This window comes from Emydura macquarii, unplaced genomic scaffold (assembly GCF_026122565.2).
Source record: "Emydura macquarii macquarii isolate MOO-44397 ecotype Brisbane River unplaced genomic scaffold, CSIRO-AGI_Emac_v2 contig_3345, whole genome shotgun sequence".
Classification (NCBI taxonomy): Eukaryota; Metazoa; Chordata; order Testudines; family Chelidae; genus Emydura; species Emydura macquarii.
Window position 1 is genome coordinate 8,163,812 of NW_027133482.1, and position 26,471 is coordinate 8,190,282.

Genomic DNA, 26,471 nt, shown 5'->3' on the forward strand with positions numbered 1-26,471 from the left:
AGGACCCAGCACGCGGCCGTTCCCGAGAGCTGCAGGGAGGGAGTAGCAGCAGGAGCCAGCCAGCACAGGAGCTGTCTGAGAGTCCAGAGGCAGGAGGGGTTCAGTCAATGGCGCCCAGTGGACAGAGCCTCCATGGACACCTATAACATGGTCTGTGATGCCACCTTATCCTTGTGCAGCTGCTCTTGTCTGGTCAGCACTGACTGCTGAGTGGTGGTCAATCCAACATTGTGTTTCCACATCTGCAGCCTTCCTGGTTAGGGGATCTGGGGATCATCCTCCTAAGAGACAGTCCCCAGCTCCACAAATAGCATCTAGGGAGCCATCTGTATCCTCCCAAATTACTGTGAGTAAGCTGTCTGATGACAAAGAAACAGCCAACTCCTGCCCTTCCTCATTGCCATCTGAGGAAGCAGTGTGGATCTCCTCATCTTCCCTGTCTCCCCCAGAATCCAAGAATTTTCAAGGCCTTCTGGGAGTACCAGAACTGCCCCAGTAATTATCTGACATATTTGAGCCTGAGCACAGACCCTGAGTGGTGGTCATTATCCATGAAGAATTTAAGGAACCATCTAAGGCTCCCCCCCAACACTGGGCCCTGCACCGCTGAAAAGGAAGACAAATTCCAGCTGTCCATCACACAGACTTTGGCATTTTTCTTTACACATCCTCCACCTAATTCCCTTGTAGTGTCTGCAGCTCAGGAGAAGGCAGAACCAGAGCGAACCCATAAATCTGCTTTTTGAGACATATGAAGCCAGGAGACTAGATTTATTGGGGACGGTGTTGTAGCCTTCTGCAGCTCTGCAGATGAGAATAGCTAAATGTCAGGCTCTGCTAGCTGGATACGACTTCTCCTGGGACAAAACTCTTTCCCGGAACCCTGAAAACGAAGCAGAGGCGACAGTGATAGGAGCCAACAGTCTGATGACACATTTGCTCACAGGTGCTTATGACCTAGAAACCATGCCCACAACAAAAGCAGTCAATGGGACAGCTTCATCCCATCTTGGCTGTGAGAAGACTCTGTGCTGGAAGGACACAGGCTTCCACATCATCAGGCCAGCTCACAGCAAGGACCTCAGATTCTGCACAGCAGAAGCTCTTTACCGGTACAAGAACATCCCTTTTGGCCTTTCAGTGTCATCACGTGCCTAGCCATAGTGGCAGCTCATATAAGCACCCAAGGATGCACATGTATCCTTATGTAGGTGGTGTCGGAGGAGTTCTGCAGACAGACAGCTAGCTCCCTTCTCCACTCACTGGGACTAGAAGCGTGCCCACTCACATCAGTGGAGCTGACAGCCACCAGTTCAATCATAAGTTCAGCACATCTACCACAGGACTGACGCAAAGAATCCTGGCAGCTATATCCACTTGCCATTATGCATTTTAGCAGAGCTCGAGGTAAATGTGTACATCTAGGAACAAAGGACGTAGGCCATCCGCAGAGGATGGGGGGCTCTCTCCTGGGAAGTGGTGACTGAAAAAGATTTGGGGGTCGTGGTGGATTATCAGCTGAACATGAGCTCCCAGTGTCACGCTGTGGCCAACGGGGCTAACGCAATCCTGGGATACATAATAAGGGGAATCTCAAGTATGAATAGAGGTTATTTTGTTACGAAGTGACTGCTGCTGGAATCCTGTGTCCAGGTCTGGTGCCTACAATTGAAGAAGAATGTTTATAGGGGTCATAGAAGAACCACACAAGTGAAGAAAGGGTTAGAAAACCTGCCTTACAGCAATAGGCTCAAGGAGCTCAGTCTGTTTAGCGTAACAAGGAGAAGGTTGAGGGGTGACTTGATCACGGTCTGTGAGTACCTACATGGGGAACAAATTATTGATAATGCGCTCTTCAATCTAGCAGCGAAAGGTGTAAGACGATCCAATGGCTGGAAATTGAAGTGGAAAGTGGAAGATGATCCAATGGCTGGAAATAAAGTGTGAATTTTTAACAGGGAGGGTAATTAACCACTGGAACAATTTACCAAGGGTCATGGTCGATTCTCTCTCACCGGCAATTTTAAAATCAAGATTGAATGTTTTTCTAAAAGATATGCTCTGGGAATTATTTTGGGAAAACTCTATGGCCTTTGTTATACAGCTGATCAGACTAAATGATCTCAGTGTTCCCTTCTGGTCATGGAATCTATGAATTCACCTCATCAGGTCTTAAAAAAGCAACACACACATACACTGTACACCTCTTCTGGAGACTTATGGGGTTCATAGCATCCTGTACCCTTATCATCTATTAACCAGACTCAACTTGAGGTTAATTCTTCAAGAGGCCAGTGATCATCATCTCTCATGGTGACATTGTCCTCTGTGGAACTCCTTGCCAGAGGATGTTGTGAAGGCTACAACTGTAACAGGGTTCAAAAAGAACTAGATAAGTTCATGGAGGATAGGTCCATCAATGGCTATTAGCCAAATGGGCAGGGATTGCTGTTTGCCAGAAGCTGGGAATGGGTGACAGGATGGATCATTTGATGATTGCCTGTTCTGTTCTTTCCCTCTGCAGCACCTGGCTTTGGCTACTGTCAGAAGACAGGACACTGGGCTAGATGGACCATTGGTCTGACCCAGTGTGGCCACTCCTATGTTCTGTCTTCCAATTCTAGTGGTAGTATCAAGGTAGGAACCTTACTCTGATTACCCGACAAAGCAAGGCCTGTGGAAACCTAAAGAGGCCCAACGATCTATCTGTCTTAGGTACTTATATACCCCCATTACTGCAGAATGGGAGAGCCCCATAATCCTTTATGTATTTATCCTCACAACACCCGTGTGATGTCAAGAAGTGCTAATATCCTCATTTTACAGATGAGGAACTGAGGTGCAGAGAAGCTAAATGACTTGCCCAAGGTCACATTGGAAATCCGTGGCAGAGGAGGGACTACACATAAGTGGGTTGGAATTAGGAGCAGTTTGTCTGGATGCCAAGACTTTTCTTCCTCACATCAATGCAGAAATAGTTGAGCATCTCACATACATAGACTATGGCCACTGTCGAGGGGGAACTCTGTTCAGTCTTTGACATCTTCTAGATGTCAAAAAACAGTCCCGCTTGGGAAATGTGATCTAATGATGTACACCTCACTTGTGGCTGCCTGTCTCCCAGAGAGAAATGGCATTGTCTAGCACAAGTGTTCCCTCAACGGCTTGGGGAACAACCTCAGATGTTCTGTCTTGCATAGACAGGTCTACCAGTGGCAACAGTTCTGTCCAGGGAGAGAACAAACTCTGGTCAGTGATCCAGCACTTCAGCCTGGCCTGGAGCATGGAAGTTGTACAGATGTTTTCTCCCATACTTCCAGTTTCCAGAGTGATAATAAGGCAAATAAAACAGGACATGGCCTGAGGGCTACTGCTAGCCATGAAATGGGAGCACTTGTATTCACATCACCTAGACTGCACAGACCCCACCAGACAGACCCCTGCTTGCCTGGATCACCTCTCCCAGAAACAGGGTCAAATTGCCTCTCTGGAGCCAAAATCTCTACAACTACCAGACTGCCTGGGAAGCTGAAGCCTGAGAGACTGGGCCTGGGTGTGCTCCTCAGCAAGCAGCAGACCTTATCAGAGAGCCACGGACTGTCCACAAGGCAAATGCAGCAGCAGAGTGGAAAAAGTACTGTCCCTGGGCACTTTGAAGACAGGCAACTCCAGCATGTGCGTCTGCTGACCTCGACTATTTGTTGTCATTGAAGAAATCTGAGGTGGCCTTAAACACAGTTGAAATTAATCTGGCAGCCATATTGCCACATTCCTATTCATGGATCCTGGAGATAAGTGCTTTCTGTAAGGGTGACCCACACTTTCTCACCACCATGCACTGCCATCTTTTTGGGACATCACCTGTCCCTGAAAACTGCATTCCTCATAGAAATCACTTCAGCAAGGGTTGTCTGTGAACCGTAGGAGGCCCGAGTGTCTGATCCACCTCCAGAAGGATAAAATGACTCTGCCCACTGCACAATTCCAACTCCTAAAGTGGTCCTGAATCCCAGCTAATGATCAACCCCTCCTTTTACCTGTATGCTTCCCTAAAACATATTCATCCTTGGGGAAGCCAGGTTCCATTGTTATGATATTAAAAAGGGCCCTCCGTTATTTTCTAGACAGGAGTAAATCTCCTAGATTATTTATGACTTCTGGGTATTGCTGTGATGTAATACTTAATAATAATCCATGAGGAGAATGACCTCTGCTCAGAGACTGTGACTTCACGAGGTTCTGCATTCAAACCGATTATGACCTTGGAGGTGTACATGACAGATTAGGAACACACCCCACCAGATCTAAAGCATGCTTCAAACAGGGCTGTCTCTGAGTTATGTCTGGCAGTTGCTGAGGGTTCACTTCCAGAGCTAAAATGCAGTTCAGGAGAACAGTACCACAGTTCCCCTCAGAGTCTCCTCTGGGTAGTGCTATGGAGAGGGGATCTCTGTTGCAGCCCTTGAAGGCAAAGAGAGGTTACTCTCTGTGACTCTACTGTGCCTCTCCGAGGAGACTCGCTCCCCGCTTCTTCACGGTGGGAAATTCTGACACAGGAAGATGCCAATGGGACTGCAGCTTGGGCTGGAGCATTTGGTTCCACGAGGGAGCATGTGTGCAGCACCAAGAGAGGGTTCCTGCTTTGGCTTTGTGTTCCCTGACTGGTGACACTCGCAAGGCGAGCCCAGTTCCTGCTGCCTGGCTTCTTTTTATTGGTGAGGGTATCTCTCTGCAGAACAAGCTGGGCACAGGCTGGATTACACAGTTAGCACAAGTAGGAAAGCCTGGCCTAGGCCCGAGGTACACACTCAGCTCACTAGCCTGCGCTGCACTGTCTGCACTGTTGTTACCCACGCTAGCTGCTCTCAGGCCAGCCCAGCTTCTGCTGGTTACACATACCCTCAGTCACTCATACCCATGGCTCCACTGGGCTCTCTCTGTCCTCAAGGTCTCTTGACAGTCCCTGCTCTTAGCATCCCAGCATCCCCACCCCTGAGCCTCTCCTGAGGATTCCCATCATCTGGCACGCTTTGCTGAGAGGTTTATAATGGGGGCAAGGAAAGTACAGAGGTCTCTGGACTAAGCACCTCAGTCGTTGCTGCCCTGCTCAGCTCCTACCTCTGGAGCGGTCAAACATCAGGCACAAAGGCCCCAACCGGAACCTAGAACGAGCTGCCAGAAGCACTGTCGGCTGAATCCCACTAGCAGAAATGGCCTCTAACCTCCGACCCTGACTCGCCATCGGGTCAGGAACATGCAGTACAGAAAGTGACAGTCCCGGGGCCAGGATGGGACAGAAACAAATGTGAGATGGACACGTCTCCTAAGGAAGAACAGCAGAGAGGGAGGAGGCTGCTCAGGACTGTGTCACTCCCCCTGGATCTCCCAAACCTTAGGTACTGCGTGCAGAAGGCTGAGACAGGCTGAGGCAGCAAGAAGGCACAAGCTGAGCAGAGGGGATGGGATGCGGCCATGGGCTATCCCGGGAACTTTGGTCTTTCCAGCAGCAATATGCACTAGTCAGAGAAGCTGGGGCACGTTTATTTCTCCCTGGAGCCTCCAGCTCCTGGGGCCAGGGGCTACATCTCCCCTCTACTGGGCTGCAGACCTCATGCCCTCAGCCCAAGGAAGGAAAGGGCAGGCATGGGATCTGGCACAGAAACAAGTGTTTCCTGGCTACCTCCTTGAGACTACAACAGGACAAAGCCTGGGGCTCAGCAGCACCCCCACAAGCTGGCACTGAGCTAGTGTTATTCCCCACAGACCAGAGTGACCAGGGAAAAGCCAAGCCAAGGCAGCAGGGCCGTGACTGCAGATTTCTGAGCCTGCCCCGAGCTCTGGCTGCGGATACCCCATTACCCAAGAGCTCCCCCAGGCAGTGCAGGGCCAGCGCCCCCGCGGGACAAAATCTGGCACCCAGGCTCCCCCACTTCATTCAGGACCCGCCGGGGCTCAGAGAAAAGCGGGTGCTGCGCCTGCGGGCCCGGCCGGGCTTCCCACCACCAGCCCTGGGCTGCTGATGCTCCGGGCTCCCCCCGCACGGCTCCCCGTCCCCGCAGCCCCGGCTCCCCGAGCCGAGCTGAGCCGAGCCATGCGCCGCGCACTGCCGCCCGCCTGCCCGCCGTGCCCAGGACCACACCGCCGCCGCCTCCCGTGCTGTCCCGTCCGTCCTGTCCCGTCCCGTCCCGGCTCGCGGCGCGGCGGTTCAGCGGCCCCTCACCTGGCAGAGCTCGGGGCCGGGCCGGGCCGGGCCGCTCCGCTCCTCCGCGGGCGGCAGGGCAGCAGCAGCTGCAGCTCCAGGGCCGCGTGCCGGCCGGCCGGGGCGGGACTGGGCTGGGCTGGGCTGGGCTGGACTGGAGCGGGCGGCGGGGCTGCGCTCGCTGCCGGGGCCCGGGAGGCGGAGCCGGCGGAGGCGGATCCGGATCCGGGAGGCAGGCGGGCCGGTGCCAAGTACGTGTTATCAGCCATCAGCCGAGCAGCGGGGCCGCGCCTGGCGGAGCCACTTGGAGGGGCTGCCCCGGGCGGGAGCCAGGGGATGGTTCAGCCGGGCCAGGGTCCGACTCCGACTCCGACTGCGGGGAGAGGCAGGCGGCACCGGGGTAGTGGCCATTGGTGCGGCCGGCTCTCCGGGCAGAGCATGCAGCAAGGGGCCGGGCCGGGCTGGGCCGGGCCGGGCCGGGCGGTGATTTCGGTGGGGCTGGCCCTACTTTGAGCAGGGGTCGCTGCACGAGGTGGCCGCCCTGTCATCCTAGCACAGGCGGGGGCTGGAGGAAATCTGTGGGCAGCTGGAGACTCAAGGAGCTGGCTGCGTGTAGCTCAGCAGAACCGAGCCGCAGGGGGATTTGGCTGGGAGAAGAACCCGGAGTCTAAAGCGGGGCCCCCTTGGCAGGGGGACGAGGAGCACCGCTGGAAGCTGCCTCCAGACACGTTCAAGGGAGAGCTTGGGCGTCACTGGGAACAATCCCCAGGGAAGCGTGGGTTCTCCGTCTTGGTGATGTCTGTAAAGCAGGCCTGGTGTGAAAGATGCTTTAACCACCACAGGAACCTCATTGGAGTCAGGGCAGGGTAACTGGATCCAGCCCTTTGGCCTGTGTTTACAGAGCAGGTCCCTCTGTCCTTTACCCTGTGCTTGGAGGAGTGGGGGGGTTAGTGAGGGGTACGGCTGGTCGTGGTGCCTGGGGTGGGGGTTTGAGGGGCAGGGGGATGGCCAGGTGTGGCTGGGGAGGGGATATACAGGTCTGGCCTTGGAGAAGAGCCGGGCCCCAGTTGTGTGTTAAGGCAGCAGCTGGTGGCAGAGCTGTGAGGTTCCTGTGTGTAGTGAAGGTGCCTCCTGCCTCAAAGGCAGGATGAGAATAACCCTGCCAAGAAGACTTGGCACCTCCAGCCCCAGGTCCATCTGGGTCAGTGTCTGCCTCATGGCCAGCGCCGCCAGCAGTGCCTGTGAGGGGGACCCTCTTACCATTGGTGTGGGAGTTTGAGCCAGAGCTCAGTGTGGCATGTCCTGAGCCCAGGGCAGCCTGGGAGGTGGGGGGGCAGCAGCAGGCATGCATTGTGGGTGTGGTGTACAGCCCCTCCATATTTATTACTCAGATCTGACATGTTCTTCACAAGCCTGAAACACCCCTCCTCCCACGCTTGTCTCTGACTCCCTCTCCTCTGCCCTGATGCACTGCTGCCTAATTCAGCCCCCTTCCAATCCCTTAGCATTGTTTATCATCTGTACGGGGGCAGTGTCGTGAGGAGCCGAAGGCGATCGGGGTCCCATGGTGGTGGGGGCAGGCAGCACACACACACACACACACACACACACACACAGAGAGAAATGCCTCTCCCCTGGAAGAGCTTATGGACAAGATGACTAGTGCCATCGGAATGGTGCCCAAGCGGGAGAGCTCCCACCCAATCATTAAGGGCACACAGACATCTGCTTTGGTATTTTTTGGTACATTTATAACATCAGCCTCTACCCTCCTGCCATCACCCAGCCCAGCAACCATCCTCTGGTTGGTTTCTTGTAAGTATCATGGCAAAAGTGGGTCTTAAGCCCCATCTTCTGTATGCTCTGTCTTCTCTACCCCTCTTTCTCATGTCCCTTCTCCACATACCTGAGTGGTGGTGTTACTGGTTTTACAGTAGTACCAAAAGGCCAGGGCTCCGTCATGCTAGGTGTTGTGCAAGCCTATAACAGAGCCACTCCCTGCCCCAACAGCTCACCGGCTGAGAGTGAGACGGGATAGCAGGGGTACAACAACAGCTGAGGGAACACGGGGACAATAATGGTCTGCCAAGCAGTACAAGACTGGCGCTTTGCTGGGTAGATCTGTCTCCAGTGCGCGCACACAGTACCCCCCCGTTCCCTGGCTGACCTGCAGCCATCTGTTTGGCAGGGCCTGGCTGCTTCCCTTCCCAGTAATGTAATGTAAATGTAAATACAGTTTCAACCATACAAGGTGTAGCAGGCTGTGCAGTGAGTTCACCTGAATCTAATTCCAGTGGTTGCTAGAACAGCTGTTTCCAGGTGACTGAACTCATCTCATCAAATCCTCCAGAATAAATCAGTTTGCTTTGGAAGTGTCCATCCTGTCGCATTCCTGTCAAGCCCCAACTTTCCGTGTACCCTCCAGTCCCACCCAGCTCTGCCAGCTGCTCCTTCAGAGCGGAGGCCAGTACCCAGCTCCTCGAGATGCAATGAGATGCATGCACTGGATTCACTGGGGAAGTTCGCTTCCTGCTAACACCACAGCACTTGGCATTCCCTTCTCCAGGATCCCTGGCGGGCTGCTTCTTGTGTTGGGACTTCCATTCTGAGCCACAGGCCAAGACAGTCTCTGTCCATTAGTTCCTGCCTGGTAGTAAGAAGTCAGGTCTCTTCTCCTGAGCCTGGGCTTGCAGGCAGGTAGGCTGGGCAAGAATGCGACGTGCAGACGGCCAATTTTCAGCTGGGTATCCATTTGTGGCACATTTCCAGCCTGCCCTTTGTCACATGCTCACTCCCCCAGAGCCGCGTCTTGCCACGCATGCTGTGTGTCACCTGCAAAGCCTGGGAGTGGGTTGAGTGCTGCTTGGGCTGGAGCCAGCAGCTTGTGTGCAGCCAGGAGACACTAATGTCAAACTTTGCAGGCAAGTCATGCCTGCTAGGACTCAAGGAATGTGGATCGCTAGGGGCAGCTAATGACCCTTGTGCCTCTGCAGGACTCTAGCTGCAATTTACCCTAGCAAGGCCCTGTGCAGGTGCTGCTCGCCTAGCCGTGTGGCAGGCCGGGACGCTCAGCTCCTTGCGTGCCGTGCTTGCTGTTTCACTTGTACGCTAATGGGATTGATTTTTATTCATTTACTGTTTAGCAGGATCATTTCTGGGTCCTTGGCATGTTTTCCAAGCCTCCCTGTGTCCTTGGTTCACTGCACCTGCTCTGCAGTTACACTGGCGAAGGTGCTCTGCGGAACAGGTCCGGGCTTAGTCAGTCCCTGGTCTCTCTGCTAAGACTGCTAATGAGGGGCCAGGTAGTGCCATTTGTGATGTAGACACCTGCCTGATGGATCGTCCTGTGCACAGTTTGTTTCACCAAAATCACAAGCAGCCATCAGAAGGCAGCAATAGTCAGTCTCTGCTGACCTGGGTCAGATTAGAGGCTGTACTCTAGAGATGAAATACTCCATTTCCTAGGCCCCCTGCCAGCCTGGGGCTAGATTGGAGCCAGTGCCTCCTAGAAGAGAAAGGCCTCATAGCTACTCCCCTCCTCCCCAGATGGCTAGTCTCTCCTGGTGACTGACAAGAGACCTCATTTTCATGGTGTTTCCCTGTCGAGCTAGATGAAATGTGGGGTGCTGGGGCAAAACAAAGTGAATGGGAGCTGGCAGTTCTAGCACTCGGGGCGGTGGGCCCTAGAAGCCAAGAATACTTGAAGGCAAAGGGTTCACGCATTCATGCCATGGTGCTTAGTCTAAAAGTGGGTCTGAGAACGGAGGGGTCAGTTTCCATTGATCAGGGATCCTTTTCTTTGAGCACTGGCTGTGTGAGTCCATCCGTGGGTCAGATAACTGCCATGATTCTGTCCCCATTGCCCCTGGGAATCCATTTCCCCTGCCCAGCAGCTCTGTATTGCCTGCACTGGGGTGTTGTGTGTTTTATGTGTGTGGAAGAGGCCTCTTTCAGAGAACACTTCTTTGCGTCTGCCCCAGAGACAGGGCTGCCAACTGCTTGCTGGGCAGGAATGGCAGGTTCTAGACATTGTCAAGTGTCAGTTAAATGAACCAAATGGGAACTTCATCATAACTGATGTGCTACAGTGTTTCACAGGGTCGGAGGGGATTTCCATCCTTGCCTAGGCCAGACTGCAGAGCCTCGAAGCCAGGCTGTCACTCGGAGGTGGGGGGCAAGGTTGAACAGGAGTCCCGGGCACCTCCTCATTCCCCATCAAACAAGGAGTGTCAAACCCATGGGCACGTTCTTATGTCTGAGGCCGTGGCCCATTGCATGAGGAGAGACAGATATTCACAAGAAGGCGAGTGTGAGTGAGGTCTTAGCCATGCCTGAGTGGGGTATGCTTAAAGCCTATGCAGCACTCATAGAATCCTAGCAGATGAGGGTTGGAAGAGACCTCAGGAGAGCACCTAGTCCAAACCCCTGCTCAAAGTAGGACCAACCCCAACAAAATCATCCCAGCCAGGCCTTTGTCCAGCCGGGCCTTAAAAACCTCTAAAGATGGAGATTCCACCACCTCCCTAGGTAACCCATTCCAGTGCTTCACCACCCTCCTAGGGAAAAACTTTTTCCTAATATCCAACCTAGACCTCCCCCACTGCAACTTGAGACCATTGCTCCTAGTTCTGTTATCTACTACCATTGAGAACAGCCTAGCTCCATCCTCCCTGGAACCCCCTTTCAGATAGTTAAAGGCTGCTATCAAATCTCCCCTCATTCTTCTCTTCTGCAGACTAAACAAGCCCAGTTCCCTCAGCCTCTCCTCATAAGTCATGTGCTCCAGCCCCCTCATCATTTTTCTTGCCCTCTGCTCGACTCTCTCTAACTTCTCCACATCCTTTTTGTAGTGGGGGGCCCAAAACTGGACACAATATTCCAAATGTGGCCTCACCAATGCCGAATAGAGGGGAATAATCACTTCCCGTGATCTGCTGGCAATACTCCTACTACTGCAGCCCAATATGCTATTAGCCTTCTTGGCAACCAGGGCACACTGCTGACTCATATCCAGCTTCTTATCCACTGTAACCCCAGGTCCTTTTCTGCAGAACTGCTGCCTAGCTCATCGGTCCCCAGTCTGTAGCTGTGTATGGGATTCTTCTGTCCTAAGTGTAGGACTCTGCACTTGTCCTTGTTGAACCTCATCAGATTTCTTTTGGCCCAATCCTCCAGTTTGTCTAGGTCACTCTGTATCCTATCCCTGCCCTCTAGAGTATCTACCACTCCCCCCAGCTTAGTGTCATCTGCAAACTTGCTGAGGGTGCAATCCACCCCATCCTCCAGATCATTAATGAAGATGTTGAACAAAACCAGCCCCAGCACTGATCCGTGAGGCACTCCACTTGTTACTGGTAGCCAGCTAGACATGGAGCCATTGATCACTACCCGCTGAGCCCGATGATCTAGCCAGCTCTCTATCCATTTTATAGTCCATTCATCCAACCCATACTTCTTTATCTTACTGATAAGAATACTGTGGGAGACCGTATCAAAAGTGTTGCTAAAGTCAATGCATATCACATCCACCGCTTTGCCCACATCCACGCACATCCACTCTGTCCAGCTTCCCTTGGGACCCATCCCAGGGCAGTGTAGCACCTAGTTCTGCTTCCTAAGGAGATTGCCTGGGGCAGGGCATGGGATAAGCAGCTCAGCTCTGCTGCTCTCCTTTGTGGGACTGTTGGCAGCTCCCTGTCCCACTCTGCCTTTGGGAGAGGAGTCAGGAGACGATGAAAGTGGCGTTTGGACAATGTGGATGGGCTGCTCTGTGCCAGCAGCAGCAAGGGTGACTCTTTTCTCTCAGGCACTCCCTCATGGGTGAAGTTGATTGGCACCACCCAAGGAAACCCATGTGTTGATTAGGGTCTCCTGAGAATCATCCCTCTGGGTGCAGCCGGCTGGTGTTTCCAAGATTCACCACCCTGCACAGCTTCCATGGTTAGTTCAACGTGTGTGTGATTTCATGCAAATTATTTACTGTGATAATTTACATATTACCATAAACTTCAGCTTTAAAAAACTGTGTATTTAACTCTGTGAAGGTGTTGGCCTGACATCTTGGTGAATGAAGTCTTCACAGGTGAAAGGCTCTGTCCTGAGCCATCCAGTGCCATCAGCCCTAATGCCACACCTTGGAGAATGGGGCTGCTGCCTGGGCCTTGGGACAGTTCTTGGGGGACCCAGGACTGTGAGTCACCTTGTTACCCACTGCTTGTAGCGAGAGGTAGCCTTGCCCATGGTGGCTGGGTGTCAGCCACTCAAGCAATCTCCTCTGCGCTAGCCCAGTCCTGACTCTGCAGTGCAGGTTAACAATACGTGTGCCCCTGTCCCTGAGTCTCTTTGAAGCCTTCCCCTGTGATATCCAGCCCTGGACACTGGCTACTCACAGGAATCCCAGATCCTTTGCCCCCAAGGGAGCAGCATGCCCCAATTTTACTTTAAATCATCCCTCCTGTAAACCACCCAGCAGTTGTGAGCACTTACAATAAAACAACAGTAGGTTTATTTAAGAAAGAAAAGAGATTCAATTAGATATGACAGAGTGGTGGAAACCAATGGTTACAATACAAAACAAAATTATAAAATGCAAACTAAGGCCCACACTTATCAATAGTTACTAGGGGTACTGGGTATTGTGGTACTAGTTAGTGTCTGCTATTGACCATCAAATCACCCTAGGGAACAGGAGGGTGGCCTTCTTACACACCTATCTGTAATGTGTAGGAACAAAAAGTGTGTGATCCTGGAGGGTCTTCAATTTGAGAAAAATATGCTGGAGGTTTAATGCTGCTCGTACTAAAACATACTTGGAATTTCTAAAAATTATAGATGACAATTTCCTAAATCAACAAGTGTGGCAGCCAACATGGGGGAATTCTTTATTAGACCTTGTCCTAGCAGATAAAGAGGAACTGATCACAGAACTAAAAGTTAATGGTAGCTTAGGTACTAGTGATCATGACATATATATAATATATATGCATGTGTGTGTGTGTGTGTGTGTGTTTATATGGAGGAAAGGGGAAGTTGATAGTCATTAATATTAATCAGAAGTTAGGCATTGTAGACAATTGATAAGGGAAGCCAAAGGACACAAGGAGAAATTTATGGCCAGCAGAGTTAAGGACAATAAGAAGAAGGTTTTAAAATATATTAGGAACAAAAAAAATCCTGACAATGATATTGGTCTGTTAAATGGATCACTAGATGGAAATGGTACAATTATCAATAATAATGGGCCACAACAACATCTAGATTGAGCAAGAGGGCATGGCAAAACAATAAACTGACAGAACACACAAAGATCTGTGTGTATCATGCATGTGTTATCAGTACACTTTTGTACGGGAGCCAAACATGGACCTTATACTCCCATCAGGAAAAGAGGCTCAACAGCTTTCATATGTGTTATCTTCGTCAAATTTTTGGAATGTCCTGGAGGGACAGAGTCACCAACACTGTGGTGCTCAAGTGGACCAGCATACCCAGTGTGCAAACACTCCTTAAACAGACACACCTCCACTGGCTTGGCCATGTGTGTTAAGGCCCCCTCCCTCGGTTCTTGGTTCGCTGACAGAAGCAGAAGTCCAGAGTCCAACAGGAGGCTGGGTTTATTGGGGTAACCAAACAAGAATCCCAATTCTTTACACCAGTAATTTTCCTTCTTCCCACCTTACTTCCTGTTTGACCTCAGGTATTATAGTGTATCTTAAACAATCATTTTCTTAAAAATATTACAAGATAATTCTTTAACCAATCCTAACATATTGTAACATAATTCTCTAACCAGTCATACCCCACCACCTTAACTGATTACAATTAGTTATGAGACAGACAGAAACAATCAAAGAATCAGACAGAAATTACCAGAATGGCGGGTACCGTAATGGCCAAACAATACAAATTGTAGATTCTACAACCACTGTTGAGAAGTGGTTAAAAAACAGACAGAATGCTATCAAATGAAGTTTTCTTTGAGAATTCTAGGGTCTTTTCTTTATCTGGAGGCATTAGACTGTATCGCCTTCTAAACAGCCTAGTATTACCTTGTTTTAATGTAGTTTGTTTGGAATGTGTGGATGTGACCACACGCGTCCCAGTTTATGGCTGCCCCTGCTGCTTTTGGTTTTGCTTAGCTAAAGTACAAAGCCTAAGACTGTCACAGTGAGAGAAGGCCCATAGACAGGTGGCCTATGATTTTTGATTCTTTGTTTTTATACTCCTGTAACTAGTTAAGTGATAAGAATATACTTAAAAATCATAGGCCTTTACAGGCAGGCCTGAATATCTATATTCTAACAATGTGTGCTGAATGAATGATGGGCGCATCCCAAAAGACATCCTCTACAGCGAATTGGCATCTGGAAAAAGACCTAAAGGATGCCCCAAATTGCGTTTCAAGGATGTAAGCAAGATCTCAAAGAAATGGACCTGGAGATGGATAACTTGGAGGATCACACTCAGGACTGCAGCCTTTGGAAACAAGAGCTCAGTAAAGGTCTCCAAAACTACGAGAGGAAGCAGTCCAGCTTAGCAGAGAAGAAAAGACCTCACAGAAGGCAGAGTCCAAAGGGTTGTAACACCAACTTTAAATGTGACAAATGCAGCAGAGATTGTCTCTCTCGAGTGGGTCTCTTCAGCCACAGCTGTGGCTCCCATAAAATCAACTGAACAAATGTATTACCTCTCCGGGGTGCACACCCATGGTCTCTTGAAACCAAAGGATGCCTGTTACTAATGCAGAAAAAGCAGAAGTGTTCAATAAATATTTCTGTTTTATATTTGAGGAAGAACAGATGATGTAGTCTCATCACATGGTGATAAAACTCTTTTCCACAAATGTCTCTGGAGGCTGTTAAATAGAAGCTACTAAAGATGCATTTTTTAAATCAGCAGGTCCAGATAACTTTCATCCCAGAGATTTAAAAGAGCTGGCTGAGGAGCTCACTAGACTGTTTTGTTGATTTTCAGTAAGTCTTAGAGCACTTGGGAAACTCCAGAAGACTGGAAGAGAGCTAACTGCCAAGTTTTAAAAAGAGTAGCTGGGATGACCCAGGTAAATTATAGGCCTGACATTGATCCAAGACAAGATAGTGGCATGGCTGATACAGGAGTCAATTTCAATAAAGCACTAAAGGAGGCTAATGTAATTAACAGGGGTTTGGAAAGTAGATCCTGTCTAACTTGATATCTTTTTCTTTTATGAGATTACAAGTTTGACTGATAAAGGTAATAGTGTTGAAGTAATATATTTAGACTTCTGTATGGAAGGTGTTTGACCATAAGACATTTTGATTAAAAACCTAGAACAATATATAATTAATTATGTCATACATTAAATGAATTAAAAGCTGGCAGTTTTTCAAGTAGTGTCACCGTGGGTGCTTCACTTCAGGTGTGCCGGCACCCTGTGCCTTTGAGCAGAGATTTTTAGTAGCAGTGCCCGTTTGGCTTGCGCATATGCTCCACATATCCGTGTGCCCCACACCGAGGCCATATGAAGCTGAGTGGGCAAATTACCCTCAATTCCTTCTCAACAGCCTTCAACCTGAGACAGAATCTAGAGCTGTGTCTGTTCTCTTCTAGTATTCAGAATTTAGTGTGTTAATTAGTACATAGTGTTTGTAGTTGTTGGAACAGCCATTCCCTTTTCTTTCTTTCTTTCTTTCTTTCTTTCTTTTTCTTTCTTTCTTTCTTTCCCTCAGATGATTGTTGCTGTAACTTTCTGATACCTGTGCTAACAGTCTGTTCTATGCTGTGTTCCAGAGAGCTAATAAACCCGTCTGATTTCCACGCGGGTTGTGAATTACTTCTGACTGTAAGGCAGGGTGCATGGCGAGCTCCCCAGGATCCCATCCAGGTGGACTCACTGCAGGGAGCTCACGGCAGAGCAGGGGTGCTGAACACTCTGAGGTCAGATTCAGGAGGCAGCTGCACTGGGGTGAGGGGCTGTGGAGGACCCACCCCACTAGAGTCCTGCTTGGCTTCACCCCAAGTGGTTCCAGAGCCCCCCGTCCCTGTGGGACTCCCTCACACAAGGTAGCTTGTTCTCCCATCTCCCTCCTTGTCATGCTCATTTCCATTCTCTTCAAATGTTACCATCAGCTGAGGAACCACTTCCTCAGGCCTGGGTTCCTCTGCAGTTCTGTTTCAAGAATGCAACTCTGCAGCCTTTGTACTTGAGTGTAAAAGCTTCACTGCACTGCTACTCTTCCTTTGAGGGCATTGGTCAGTACATTGGCTGGCTGGAAACCATTAGGTAGGCTTGCCTCAGATGTAGGCTCAATATTCATTGGTATTTCCTGGTACCCAGCAGGGTTCATCAAGGATCTTTCCTCTCCAGGGAGGAATAACTGTCTTCTGTCTTCCGCACACTTTAACATTTCCAATCTGCCCAGTAGGACCCAGGGAACGATTCTGCCACTCCGCTTGAGCCAGTATGCTACTCAGCACAGCATCCTTCTTAGAGTGCCCATGTCGGTTCAGCCTCCTGGTTCCTTCTCCTGGCAACAGTCGCTTCTTCAGCTCACTAACGACGTTCATCCCTACAATCCTGGGGACTCCTTCTCCCACACGACTTTCTTCCGGGACTTTGTCTTTCAGGATGAAGATGCATTTTCTTGGCAGTGTCTGGCCCATGTACTCCATGTCTGCTTCCAGGCACTCCACCACCAGGATTGCCAGCTCATTAACTGCTGGTAGACACACAAACCATGGGCTGTGCATGAGCAGCTCCTTGTCCTTCAAATATTTTTGAACATGCGACTCAATCATGGTGGTGACTTCTGAGCCAGTACCTAACAAACATCTGGTCTTCACCCCTGCTGTACATACATCAGCAGTTAGATAGTCTCCAAACGCTCGCTCACAGAAGTCGCTAGATATGCTGGCGCTGTCGGTGTTCCTTTCAACATCGTATGCAGACTGATTTTCCACCAAGGACAGGCCTAGGAATCTGCCACTGCTTGGCCTTCTACTGTAGATGGGCCACTCATTCCTGGTGTCAATTTGGTTTTGAGTGCCTGGGACTCTGTTCTCCTTCTCAGTGAACGTTCTCAGCTAGTATGCCCTGGCCTTTCACAAGTGTAACAAATGTAGCTTTCCAGCTCATCCTTCAGTTGGGGATCTTCCGGATCCCAGGGCCCTTAGGTACTTTGGCATACTAATGGGGATCTTTTCTTTTGTCACCTCAGTCATCACTTTCAGCATCTCCTCTTGTTAGACCATCAATTTTTGGACAGCTTCACTAAACATTCCATTGTTAACTGTGTTTGGGAAAGGGTCTTTTCTCCAGTAGTTGCATTCACTAGATCCCCACTTCGTGTATGGAGGTTAGGTTTGGTTGTCTCTTCCACAAGAATTTCCTCTTCTTTGGGCCACAGAATGGCAGCCTGCATGAGTTCATGGAAGTTCTTACCAGGCTCTTCCTTAAACCTCCTTTTCATTTCCCGGCAGAGGGAATCATCCCAGAGCCCCAGCACTAGCTGCTCTTTCAGAACCATATCTGGGTCTGGAACTCGTTGAGGGTGTCGCCACTCCACTTTGCTCATTCTGTCCTGGAAGTCATACGCGTATGCCAGGACAGTTTTATTGAACTCCTGCTTTCTCTCAAAGAACTCCTTTAGTCGGGTCCCAATAGGTAACTTGTCTTCATACACTTCTAGGAGGAGTTCACATACCTTTTCCACATCTTTCTTGTCTGCTATTGCCATGAACTTTACTGTGGCCTTGACCTGGCCCTTGAGGTGTTCCTCTACAAAGTCCACACCATCTTCTTCAGGTACTCGTAGCACACGTATAGCCACCTTCACAGACTTGATCCACTCCTCCACCGTAATGTCTCCTAGTCTCGTCGGGAAACCACTGAATTCTGTGATCTTCTGCTCCCATGGGACATAAATAGCAGGAGGTTTCTTACTTTCTGCTGTCTATTGGTATATTCCTGCCTTAGCCAATGATAAGATTTCTCTCTGTTGGGCACTAGTTTGTTGTAATACCTCAGCTTGGTCTGATAATCTGCACTGAAGTTCGGCAAACTGGGCCTGTAGTTCTTCAACTGCAGCCATGATAGGGTTCTCAACCAGGCCCATACCGTGGTACCAGAACTCAACCAGTAAACCAGTGGAGTGGATCCTAGGAATCCTTCTGCCACTGCTTGGCCTTCTTCTGCAGATGGGCCACTCACTCTTGGTGTCACTTTGGTTTTGAGTGACCAAACCAATGGATAGGATCCTATTCATGACACCAATTATGTAAGCAGGGGAATGGTCTCACTATTGTGGGGAACTTTCCTGGCTCATACGCTACCCCGGTGGAGTTGGCTAGCAAAAGGATCTGTGTCCCCACTCCCTTTACCCAGGGGCCTGCCTGACCTCAAGGGCTCCCCTTCCGCTCTCCTGTGTGACAGGGTCCTCGTAACCCCAACAAGGCTGGGTCCAGGATTCCTGGGGGGCTCGACCCCCAACCTTGTCATGGTCACTTAGGACAGAGGCTTGGGTGTCCCCACTCCGGGGTGCTTTCTCTGCACTGGGCGCTTCCCTGACCTATTGCATACAGTTCAATGCAAATACAGTTTATTAAGCAGCAACTAATTTAAAAAATAAGGAAAAGATGGGAAAGGAAGAAGGAAAACACCTAACGCTGCCCCGTGCCCGGTGGGGACCACACACGGCGTCTCTGGGGTGCGAGGGACGCTCAGTCTGTTCCTTGCGCGTCCCAGGCCCCCTGCCCAGGCCCTGGCTGTGCTGCAGGGATGCCGCGGGTCAGATGCTTGCTGTGGCGGTGGCCACACACCCCAGGCTCTAGGGGCAGGACCCTTCTCCCAGCCTGGACCCCCCCATTGGGGTCACGATCCCCCTCCCAGTCTGGCCTGTGCAACCTGTTGGCTGGTGGTGTCTCCCCATGCCGGGCCCAGCCCAAGGCCCCCCTTGCTCTGCCCGGCTGCTCACTCACCCAGCCCCAGCCCCAGCCCCAGCCCCACCCTGCTTCAGTGCTGCTGCTGCTCTGCCTCCAGCCCAGCTCCCTGGGCAGCTGCTCTGGCTCCACTGTCTGGCTCTGGGTGCAGCTGGGCCCCTGCACCGCTCTGCCCAGGCAGCTCCCTCCAACTCACATGGGGGATGGGACCTCCTGGCTCCCCCATTGGCCTGCCAGCCCTGTCAATCAGGCTGATCTGGAGCATCATCCTCTCCCCATTGGCCCTGGGGACTGTCAGTCTCAGGGTCCTGGTGTCTCATCAACCCGCCCCCTGTCCGTTGGGACTGGGAGATCCCAACCAAAACCCGGGCACCCGGCTCAGTTTCCGTGTGGGGCCAGCAGTGCTACACAAAGACAGGACCCGGCCAGACCCGCCAGTCTGAGCTCACAGTGCCAGGGCCGGCAGCAGAGTGTGTGGGCAGCTCGGGCCATCAGCGGAGGGTTGCGTTGGCCTGGGGCAGAGAGGGGAGCATGCGTCCGGTTTTACACCAGACACACCTCAGTGTGGCTGGTTTGTCCCCTGTCCAGTACGGGGACAAACTGGGCATGGTTTTCTCCACTCTCAGATAGTGGCTTAGCTCTCAGCCCAGTGGGGGCTGGGTGGCATGCTCCTAAAAATGGTGGCCCCCGTGCATGAGCACGCTGGCATGGGTGGCATCACGCGGGCAGGAGCAGCCCCACGCTCTTCCTGGAAGTGCAGGTGTTCCCAGGATTGCGGGAGTGTGTGAGCGGCCACCTTACCAGGGAATCTGTGGTGTCTAGCCAGGCCTGGGGAGGGTTGTGTGCTGGGCCGGGGCAATGCAGGCTGTGCACCCTCACTGGAGATCCTGAGCTGGGTCTGCGCCGGGTTAGAGAGAAGTGCTGCTCTCCTGTTGTGTGTGGGGCTTGGTCCAGGGGCTGACCCTCAGGAGGGAGGGCTGATGCTTGCGCAGAGACACGTGACTGGGACCCGGGACCCTTCCCCGATGCCGGAAATGCCACCTGCGATAAGGGGGGCTCTGATGCTGAGTCACTGTCAGTCCGGAGGGCAGGAGGTGTGGGGAGAGGTCAGTGTTCAAAGCATGAGGCATGAGTGCTTGGCCAAGAAGGAACCAGCCCTTGCGCCTGGATAGCAGTGGAGTCAGGCTCTCAGGTTGGCCTTGGCTGCCTTCTGCTGTGTCAAGAGGGCTGGTGTCATCTCTTGGCCACAGGAAGGGCTGCTTGGAGCAGGAGGAAGGGACAGGACAGGCTGGGCCCAGTATCGGCTGGCTAGAGTTGAGACACAGAGCTCCTGCCGGCTGGACTTCAGATGAGTGTCTGGGAGGCGACTAGTTGGAGACGCCGAATAGGTGTATAGGCTGGGCTGGGAGCAGGCAGGGTTTTGCAGGTTGTATGGGCTAGGCTGAGGGCAGGTAGGTTGCTGGCGGGGGGTGCGTATGCTGGGGGCAGGCAGGGTTTGAGAGTACTGTGAGCAGGCAGAGACTGTGAGATAGGTGGGCTGGGCTGGGGGCAGGCAGGTCTTCTGGGGGATGTCTGGGGCAAGGCAGGGTGCTGGGGCATGCATGGGCCGGTCTGGGAGCAGGCAGGGTGCTGGGGGGGGGCTGCATGGGCTGGGCTGGGAGCAGGCAGGGTTTATGGGGGATATGTGGGCTGGGCTGAGGGCAGGTAGGGTGCTGGGGGGGGGCTGCATGGGCTGAGCTGGGGCCAGGCAGGGGTTATGGGGGATGTCATGGGGCAAGGCAGGGTGCTGGGGAGGGGTGTGGGCTGTGCTGGGGGCAGGCAGGAGTTATGGGGGGTGCATGGGGCAAGGCAGGGTGCTGGGGGGGTGGGCTAGGCTGGGGGCAGGCAGGGGGCTGGGGGCCCCCAGTGAGCAATGGCTCGTTTTGCTGCGTCCCACCCTGGATCACTCAGCGTCTGTTCCCTTGGCTCCTCGGGGCGTCTCTCCTCAGAGTCACTACGTGGCCTGCATGGCAGCCATCCTGAACCAGATGGACGAGGCCCTTTACCGCGCCTACATCCAGGCCTTCTCGGCCCGGACCGACCTGCTGGTGAGTGTGTTGCCCACTCAGCCTCTGCTTTCTGGGGGCCCCGTACATGGGACCAGGCCCTGCAGCTTTCGTGGTGCTGGCCCCTCCCTCCCCAGGGCTGGACAGCCCTGCCCCAGGGCTTGATTTGTAATGAGAGGGGCTGGGGCTCGAGCCATGTTTCCCTGGCACAAGTTAAGCACTGCCCCACGCCCCGTTCCGCTCCCAGACATGCCCCAGCCTCAGACAGCTCCTCAGTCCCTTCTGAGTGGCCACCCAGGCTGCCCCGTGACTCCAGTCCGCTCCCTCCAATGGGCTGCAGGCTGGGGTCTCTCTCCCACACACACAGACCCCAGCCAGGCCAGGTGGACAGGGCAGGCCAGGCTCAGCTGCAGGGACGTTCCTATGGGCAGGCACCACACAGGGGCTCAAGTGAGGGTGAGGGCAGCATCTCCCAGAGCAGATGCGTCCCGGCTCCAGGCACTAACCGGAGGAGACAGATTGCAGTCCATGGGGAAGTGACAAAAGAAGCCAAGGGGAGGGGATGGGGGTTGGGGCTGCAGAACCGGGGTCGGGGGAATCGAAAGGAGGAGATGGGGCAGACAGAGGGTTTAGGGGCTGCAGTCGGGTGGGTCGGTGGGGGTGGGGGGAGGGGCCTGACCTGACCCGTTTCTGAGCCACAAAGTTGAATTGCTGGGCAGGGCTGCGCTCGCCCCCTCCTCCTGCTAGCAGCCGGGCTGGGCCCTCACTCCAGCCAGACACCTGGGACTGAGCCAGCCCCCCACGGACATCACTAGGGGACGGTGCCAGAGTTCGGGGTCCTGGGGGCCTAGGCAGGCTGCGCAGTAATAAGAGGTCTGGCAGTGCCAACACTGTTCCCCAGGTTCCACCGGCCCCTGCCGCAGGGCACCCCCACAGCCAGCTCCTTGGCATCCTCCTGCCCCATGGCATCCCCCCACCCCACAGCACCCCCACAGCCAGCTCCTCGGCATCCCCTGCCCCATGGCATCCCCCCATCCCACAGCACCCCCACAGCCAGCTCCTCGGCATCCCCTGCCCAGCTCCGAGTCCTCAGCCTTCCTCTTCCCACGGTACCCTCACCGCCAGCTCCTCAGCAACCCCACCGCCGGCTCCAAGTCCTTGGCACCCCCTCCATGGACAGCCGGCCGCATTGGCAGCCCAAGCTCCACTGCTGCTGCTGTTCTCTGTGGGCAGGGAGAGGAGACCTGCCTGCTCGCACTGCTGCCTCTGAGGGACCAGCTGAGGACGAGACTGTAGCCAGTATGTGGGAGCAGGGGGAAGCTGTGTCAGAAGCTGATAGAGAACTGGCTAAAGCATAGGGCTCAACGAGTAGTGATCAATGGCTCCATGTCTAGCTGGCAGCTGGTCACAAGTGAAGTGCCCCAGGGGTCGGTCCTGGGGCCGGTTTTGTTCAACACGTTCATCAATGATCTGGAGGATGGGGTAGATTGCACCCTCAGCAAGTTTGCGGATGACACTAAGCTGGGGGGAGTGGTAGATACCCTGGAAGGTAGGGATAGGATACAGAGTGACCTAAACAAACTGGAGGATTGGGCCAAAAGAAATCTGATGAGGTTCAACAAGGACAAGTGCAGAGTCCTGCACCGAGGACGGAAGAATCCCATGCACAGCTACAGACTGGGGACTGACAGGCTAGGCAGCAGTTCTGCAGAAAAGGACCTGGGGGTTACAGTGGATAAGAAGCTGGATATGAGTCAGCAGTGTGCCCTGGTTGCCAAGAAGGCTAATAGCATATTGGGCTGCATTGGGCTGCACTAGGAGGGTGGTGAAGCACTGGAATGGGTTACCTAGGGAGGTGGTGGAATCTCCATCTCTAGAGGTTTTTAAGCTGTGGCTTGACAAAATCCTTGCTGGGATTATTTAGCTGAGGTTGGTCCTGCTCTGAGCAGGGGGTTGGACTAGATACCTCCTGAGGTTCCTTCCAACTCTATGATTCTATGATCTCCAGTCCCACCCCTGTGGCGCCTGCCTGTGGGGCAGCAGGACTGATCCGCTGCTGCTGGCCGGTGTGGCGCTGCAGCTGCTGGGGAGGGCTGAGCTGAGCTCCCTGCCTGGCCAGCTCCAAGGCCAGGAGGCATGTCTGCGCTGGCAGCAAGCCCTCCCCACCCATCTCTTGGGCCTGGCACCAGTCTCCTGCCGTGGGCTCGCACCATGGCCCTGGGAGTGAGTCAGCAGCCAGTGCCATCTCTGGGGCTGAGCACAGGGGCTCCACGCCGGAGGGCATGGCAGCAGCACCAGCTAGAGACAGGCGCAGCCTGGTCAAAGGCCGGTGAGGAGGCACTCGGCTCTTGGGGCCCTACAAGATCCCCAAAGAGATGAGCAAACCCTTCCTCACCAGCCGGGCGCCCCCTTCTCCTGCTGCTTCCCCAGCCCAGCAGCATCACCTCCATCCTCAGCCAGCTCGCCCTGCCCCGGCTGTGCATGGTCATCTCCCATGCCCCCAGGACCCTTCCCCAGGCCCGCAGCTGAGCTGGCAGCATGCGGGGAGGCTGCCTATGGAGCGGCTGCAGGCGGCGCATCCTCCTTCTAACATGGCCTCCTTGCTGGGCAGGACTTTCTCATGGAGACCTTCATCCTGTTCAAGGACCTGATCGGCAAGACAGTGTATCCCTCCGACTGGATGGTGATGAACATGGTGCAGAACCGGTGAGCAGGGCCCTGGGCCGTGGGGATGGGCTGGGGAAATGACTGTGTGGAGACTGAATCTGCATGTCCCAGCAGCGATGGGATGTGCTCTGGATCCCTGAGGAGAAAACCCTTCCTGTGCTTGTCCCAGAAGCCCCAACCACGGGGTGGAAGTGTGTACAGGGCACTTGCTCCGGCAGCCAGAGCAGGAGGATCCTGACAACTCCCTGTGACGAAGTGGAGATATTCTTAACGTCTTCTCTGCATACTTTGTGTGTGCCTCAGTTTCCCCTATGTGTTACTCATCTATTGCGGTGATAGCACCAGGATGTGTGATCATTGTAGAGACCACTAGAGGGCGGATGGGCCTTCTTCCAGCCACATGTACACAGATGATGGCCAGGACCCCCCTGCCCTGCGTCAACTGGTTGCAGCAGATGGAAACAAGGAGAGGTGGCCACCCTGCCCGGGAAAGAGACAAAGGACAGGGAAAGCAAGGGGGCTGGCTGGGGGTGGCTGGCTGGAAAGGTCAGTGCCCTGTGGGGGAATCTGTGGGGGCAGAGCCCAAGAATGGGGCTCTGGCGCTTCTCAGTTGGTCGTTACTGTAGCTTTTTGTTCTTCTTCGAGTGCACACCACATGCATAGTTCGCTGGCAACCCATAGGGTCGGCTCTGGTGCCCCCTGGAGTCGCGCCCACATGGCTGTCTGTGTAGGGCTCTGCCAACCCCCCCTTCCGCCGGTGACTGTGGCTGGAATGTTGCTGCTCTTGCCTAGCAAGCGCTTCCCTCTTGAGTTGTTGTTCTTAAGTACCTGTAAATCGTTCCTTTGTGTAGCATAGTGCAGTACTCCTGCTGGTTGGGTTGTTAGCCTTCCCCCCTCCGGGACAGGGTATGCCCGGCTTCAAACCCTGAGCGTCCTGCCTGACGCCAATGCTGAGGCCGTGTCCCATGCTACAGAGGAAGGTGGAAAACCCCCGAAGCCTTTGCCAATCTGCCCTGGGGGAAAATTTCTTCCCAACCCCAAATACGGCGACCAGCTAAACCCTGAGCACGTGAGCAAGACTCACCAGCCAGACACCCAGAAAGAATTCTCCATAGTAACTCAGAACCCACAACCTCTAACATCCCTTCCGAGGCCATTGGCATATCTACCACCAGTAGTCAAAGACCAGTCACTTGCCAAACTGGGCTGTCTCATCAGCCCATCCCTTCCATAAACTTATCAAGCTCAGTCCTGAAGCCAGCCAGGTTTTTTGCCCCCACTGCTTCCCTTGGAAGGCTGTTCCAGAGCTTCACTCCTCTGATGGTTAGAAACCTGCGTCTACTTTCAAGTCTAAACTTCCCGATGGCCAGTTTATAGCCATTCGTTCTTCGAGTGCTTAGAATCATAGAATCATAGAATCATAGAATATTAGAGTTGGAAGGGACCTCAGGAGGTCATCTAGTCCAACCCCCTGCTCAAAGCAGGACTAACCTCAGCTATATCATCCCAGCCAGGGCTTTGTCAAGCCTCAGCTTAAAAACCTCTAAAGATGGAGATTCCACCACCTCCCTAGGTAACCCATTCCAGTGCTTCACCACCCTCCTAGTGAAAAACTTTTTCCTAATGTCCAACCTAGACCTCCCCAACTGCAACTTGACACCGTTGCCCCTTGTTCTGTCATCTGCCACCACCGAGAACAGCCTAGCCCCATCCTCCCTGGAACTCCCTTTCAGGTAGTTAAAGGCTGCTATCAAATCCCCCCTCATTCTTCTCTTTTGCAGACTAAACAAGCCCAGGTTCCTTAGCCTCTCCTCATAAGTCCTGTGCTCCAGCCCCCTAATCATTTTTGTTGCCCTCCGCTGTACTCTCTCCAACTTGTCTACATCCTTTTTGTAGTGGGGGGCCCAAAACTGGACACAATACTCTAAATGCAGCCTCACCAGTGCCGAATAGAGGGGAATAATCACTTCCTGCGACCTGCTGGCAATGCTCCTCCTAATGCAGCCCAATATGCTATTATTGGAAAATGGATGGAGCATTACATAACCCAAAGAGCATGTTAGTCCACTCAAACAGTCCAAATGGAGTAGTCACGGCTGTTTTCCCAATATCTTCAAGCCCATAGCTACCTGGAAATATCCAGCTGTTAGATCAAGAAAGGAGAACAGAGTGGCTTGTCCCAATACATTGGGATTCCTCTATTTTTGGCAATGGAAAAGCATCCTTTCTTGGCACCATGTTCAGAGCCACTTTAGTCTGTCAACAACCAGGTCCCGTAGTTTAATAGTGGTACCACAGAAATCTAGAATTTTCTTATCCCTGGATATACAAAGCAGGTAACTTGGTTATTTCCACTAGACAATTGATAACCATCTTAGCCAGAGACAGCACCTACCTCTGCTCTTGTCTTGCCTCTTACAGAGTGGCTGCTTGTTCTCTACATCTGGTCTCTTGCTCAGTCAACTTAGTCTTCAATGCCTCAAACTGTGCCTGTAGCCCCTCCATGATGCACAACCTTTGACTCAGAAATACCTTTCATTAGCCCAGAGATAAAGTATCACAATAGTCAGCTCAGGTCCCCTGTACTACACTGACCTTATCCTAGAGGTCCCCAAACTGTGGGGCACACCCAAAGGAACATTCAG

The 26,471-nt window shown here is 52.9% G+C and overlaps 2 protein-coding genes across 7 annotated transcripts in view; one reads left to right on the forward strand and one right to left on the reverse strand.

Annotated features, from left to right (window-relative positions):
* LOC137143713 (INSYN2B protein-like) overlaps window positions 1–6,548 on the reverse strand; it is a 41,351-nt gene extending 34,803 nt beyond the window's left edge. For all 6 annotated transcript variants that reach the window (XR_010917242.1, XR_010917244.1, XR_010917243.1 and 3 more), the window contains exon 1: window positions 6,221–6,548. The gene's annotated coding sequence lies outside the window, so the exon portion shown is untranslated. The remainder of the gene's footprint in view (window positions 1–6,220) is intronic.
* Window positions 1–26,471, forward strand: part of LOC137143712 (dedicator of cytokinesis protein 2-like) — a 229,933-nt gene that overhangs the window by 189,077 nt on the left and 14,385 nt on the right. The window contains exons 29-30 of the mRNA XM_067533643.1: window positions 21,103–21,201; window positions 23,771–23,865. Of these exons, the coding sequence (XP_067389744.1) occupies window positions 21,103–21,201; window positions 23,771–23,865 (194 nt within the window). The remainder of the gene's footprint in view (window positions 1–21,102; window positions 21,202–23,770; window positions 23,866–26,471) is intronic.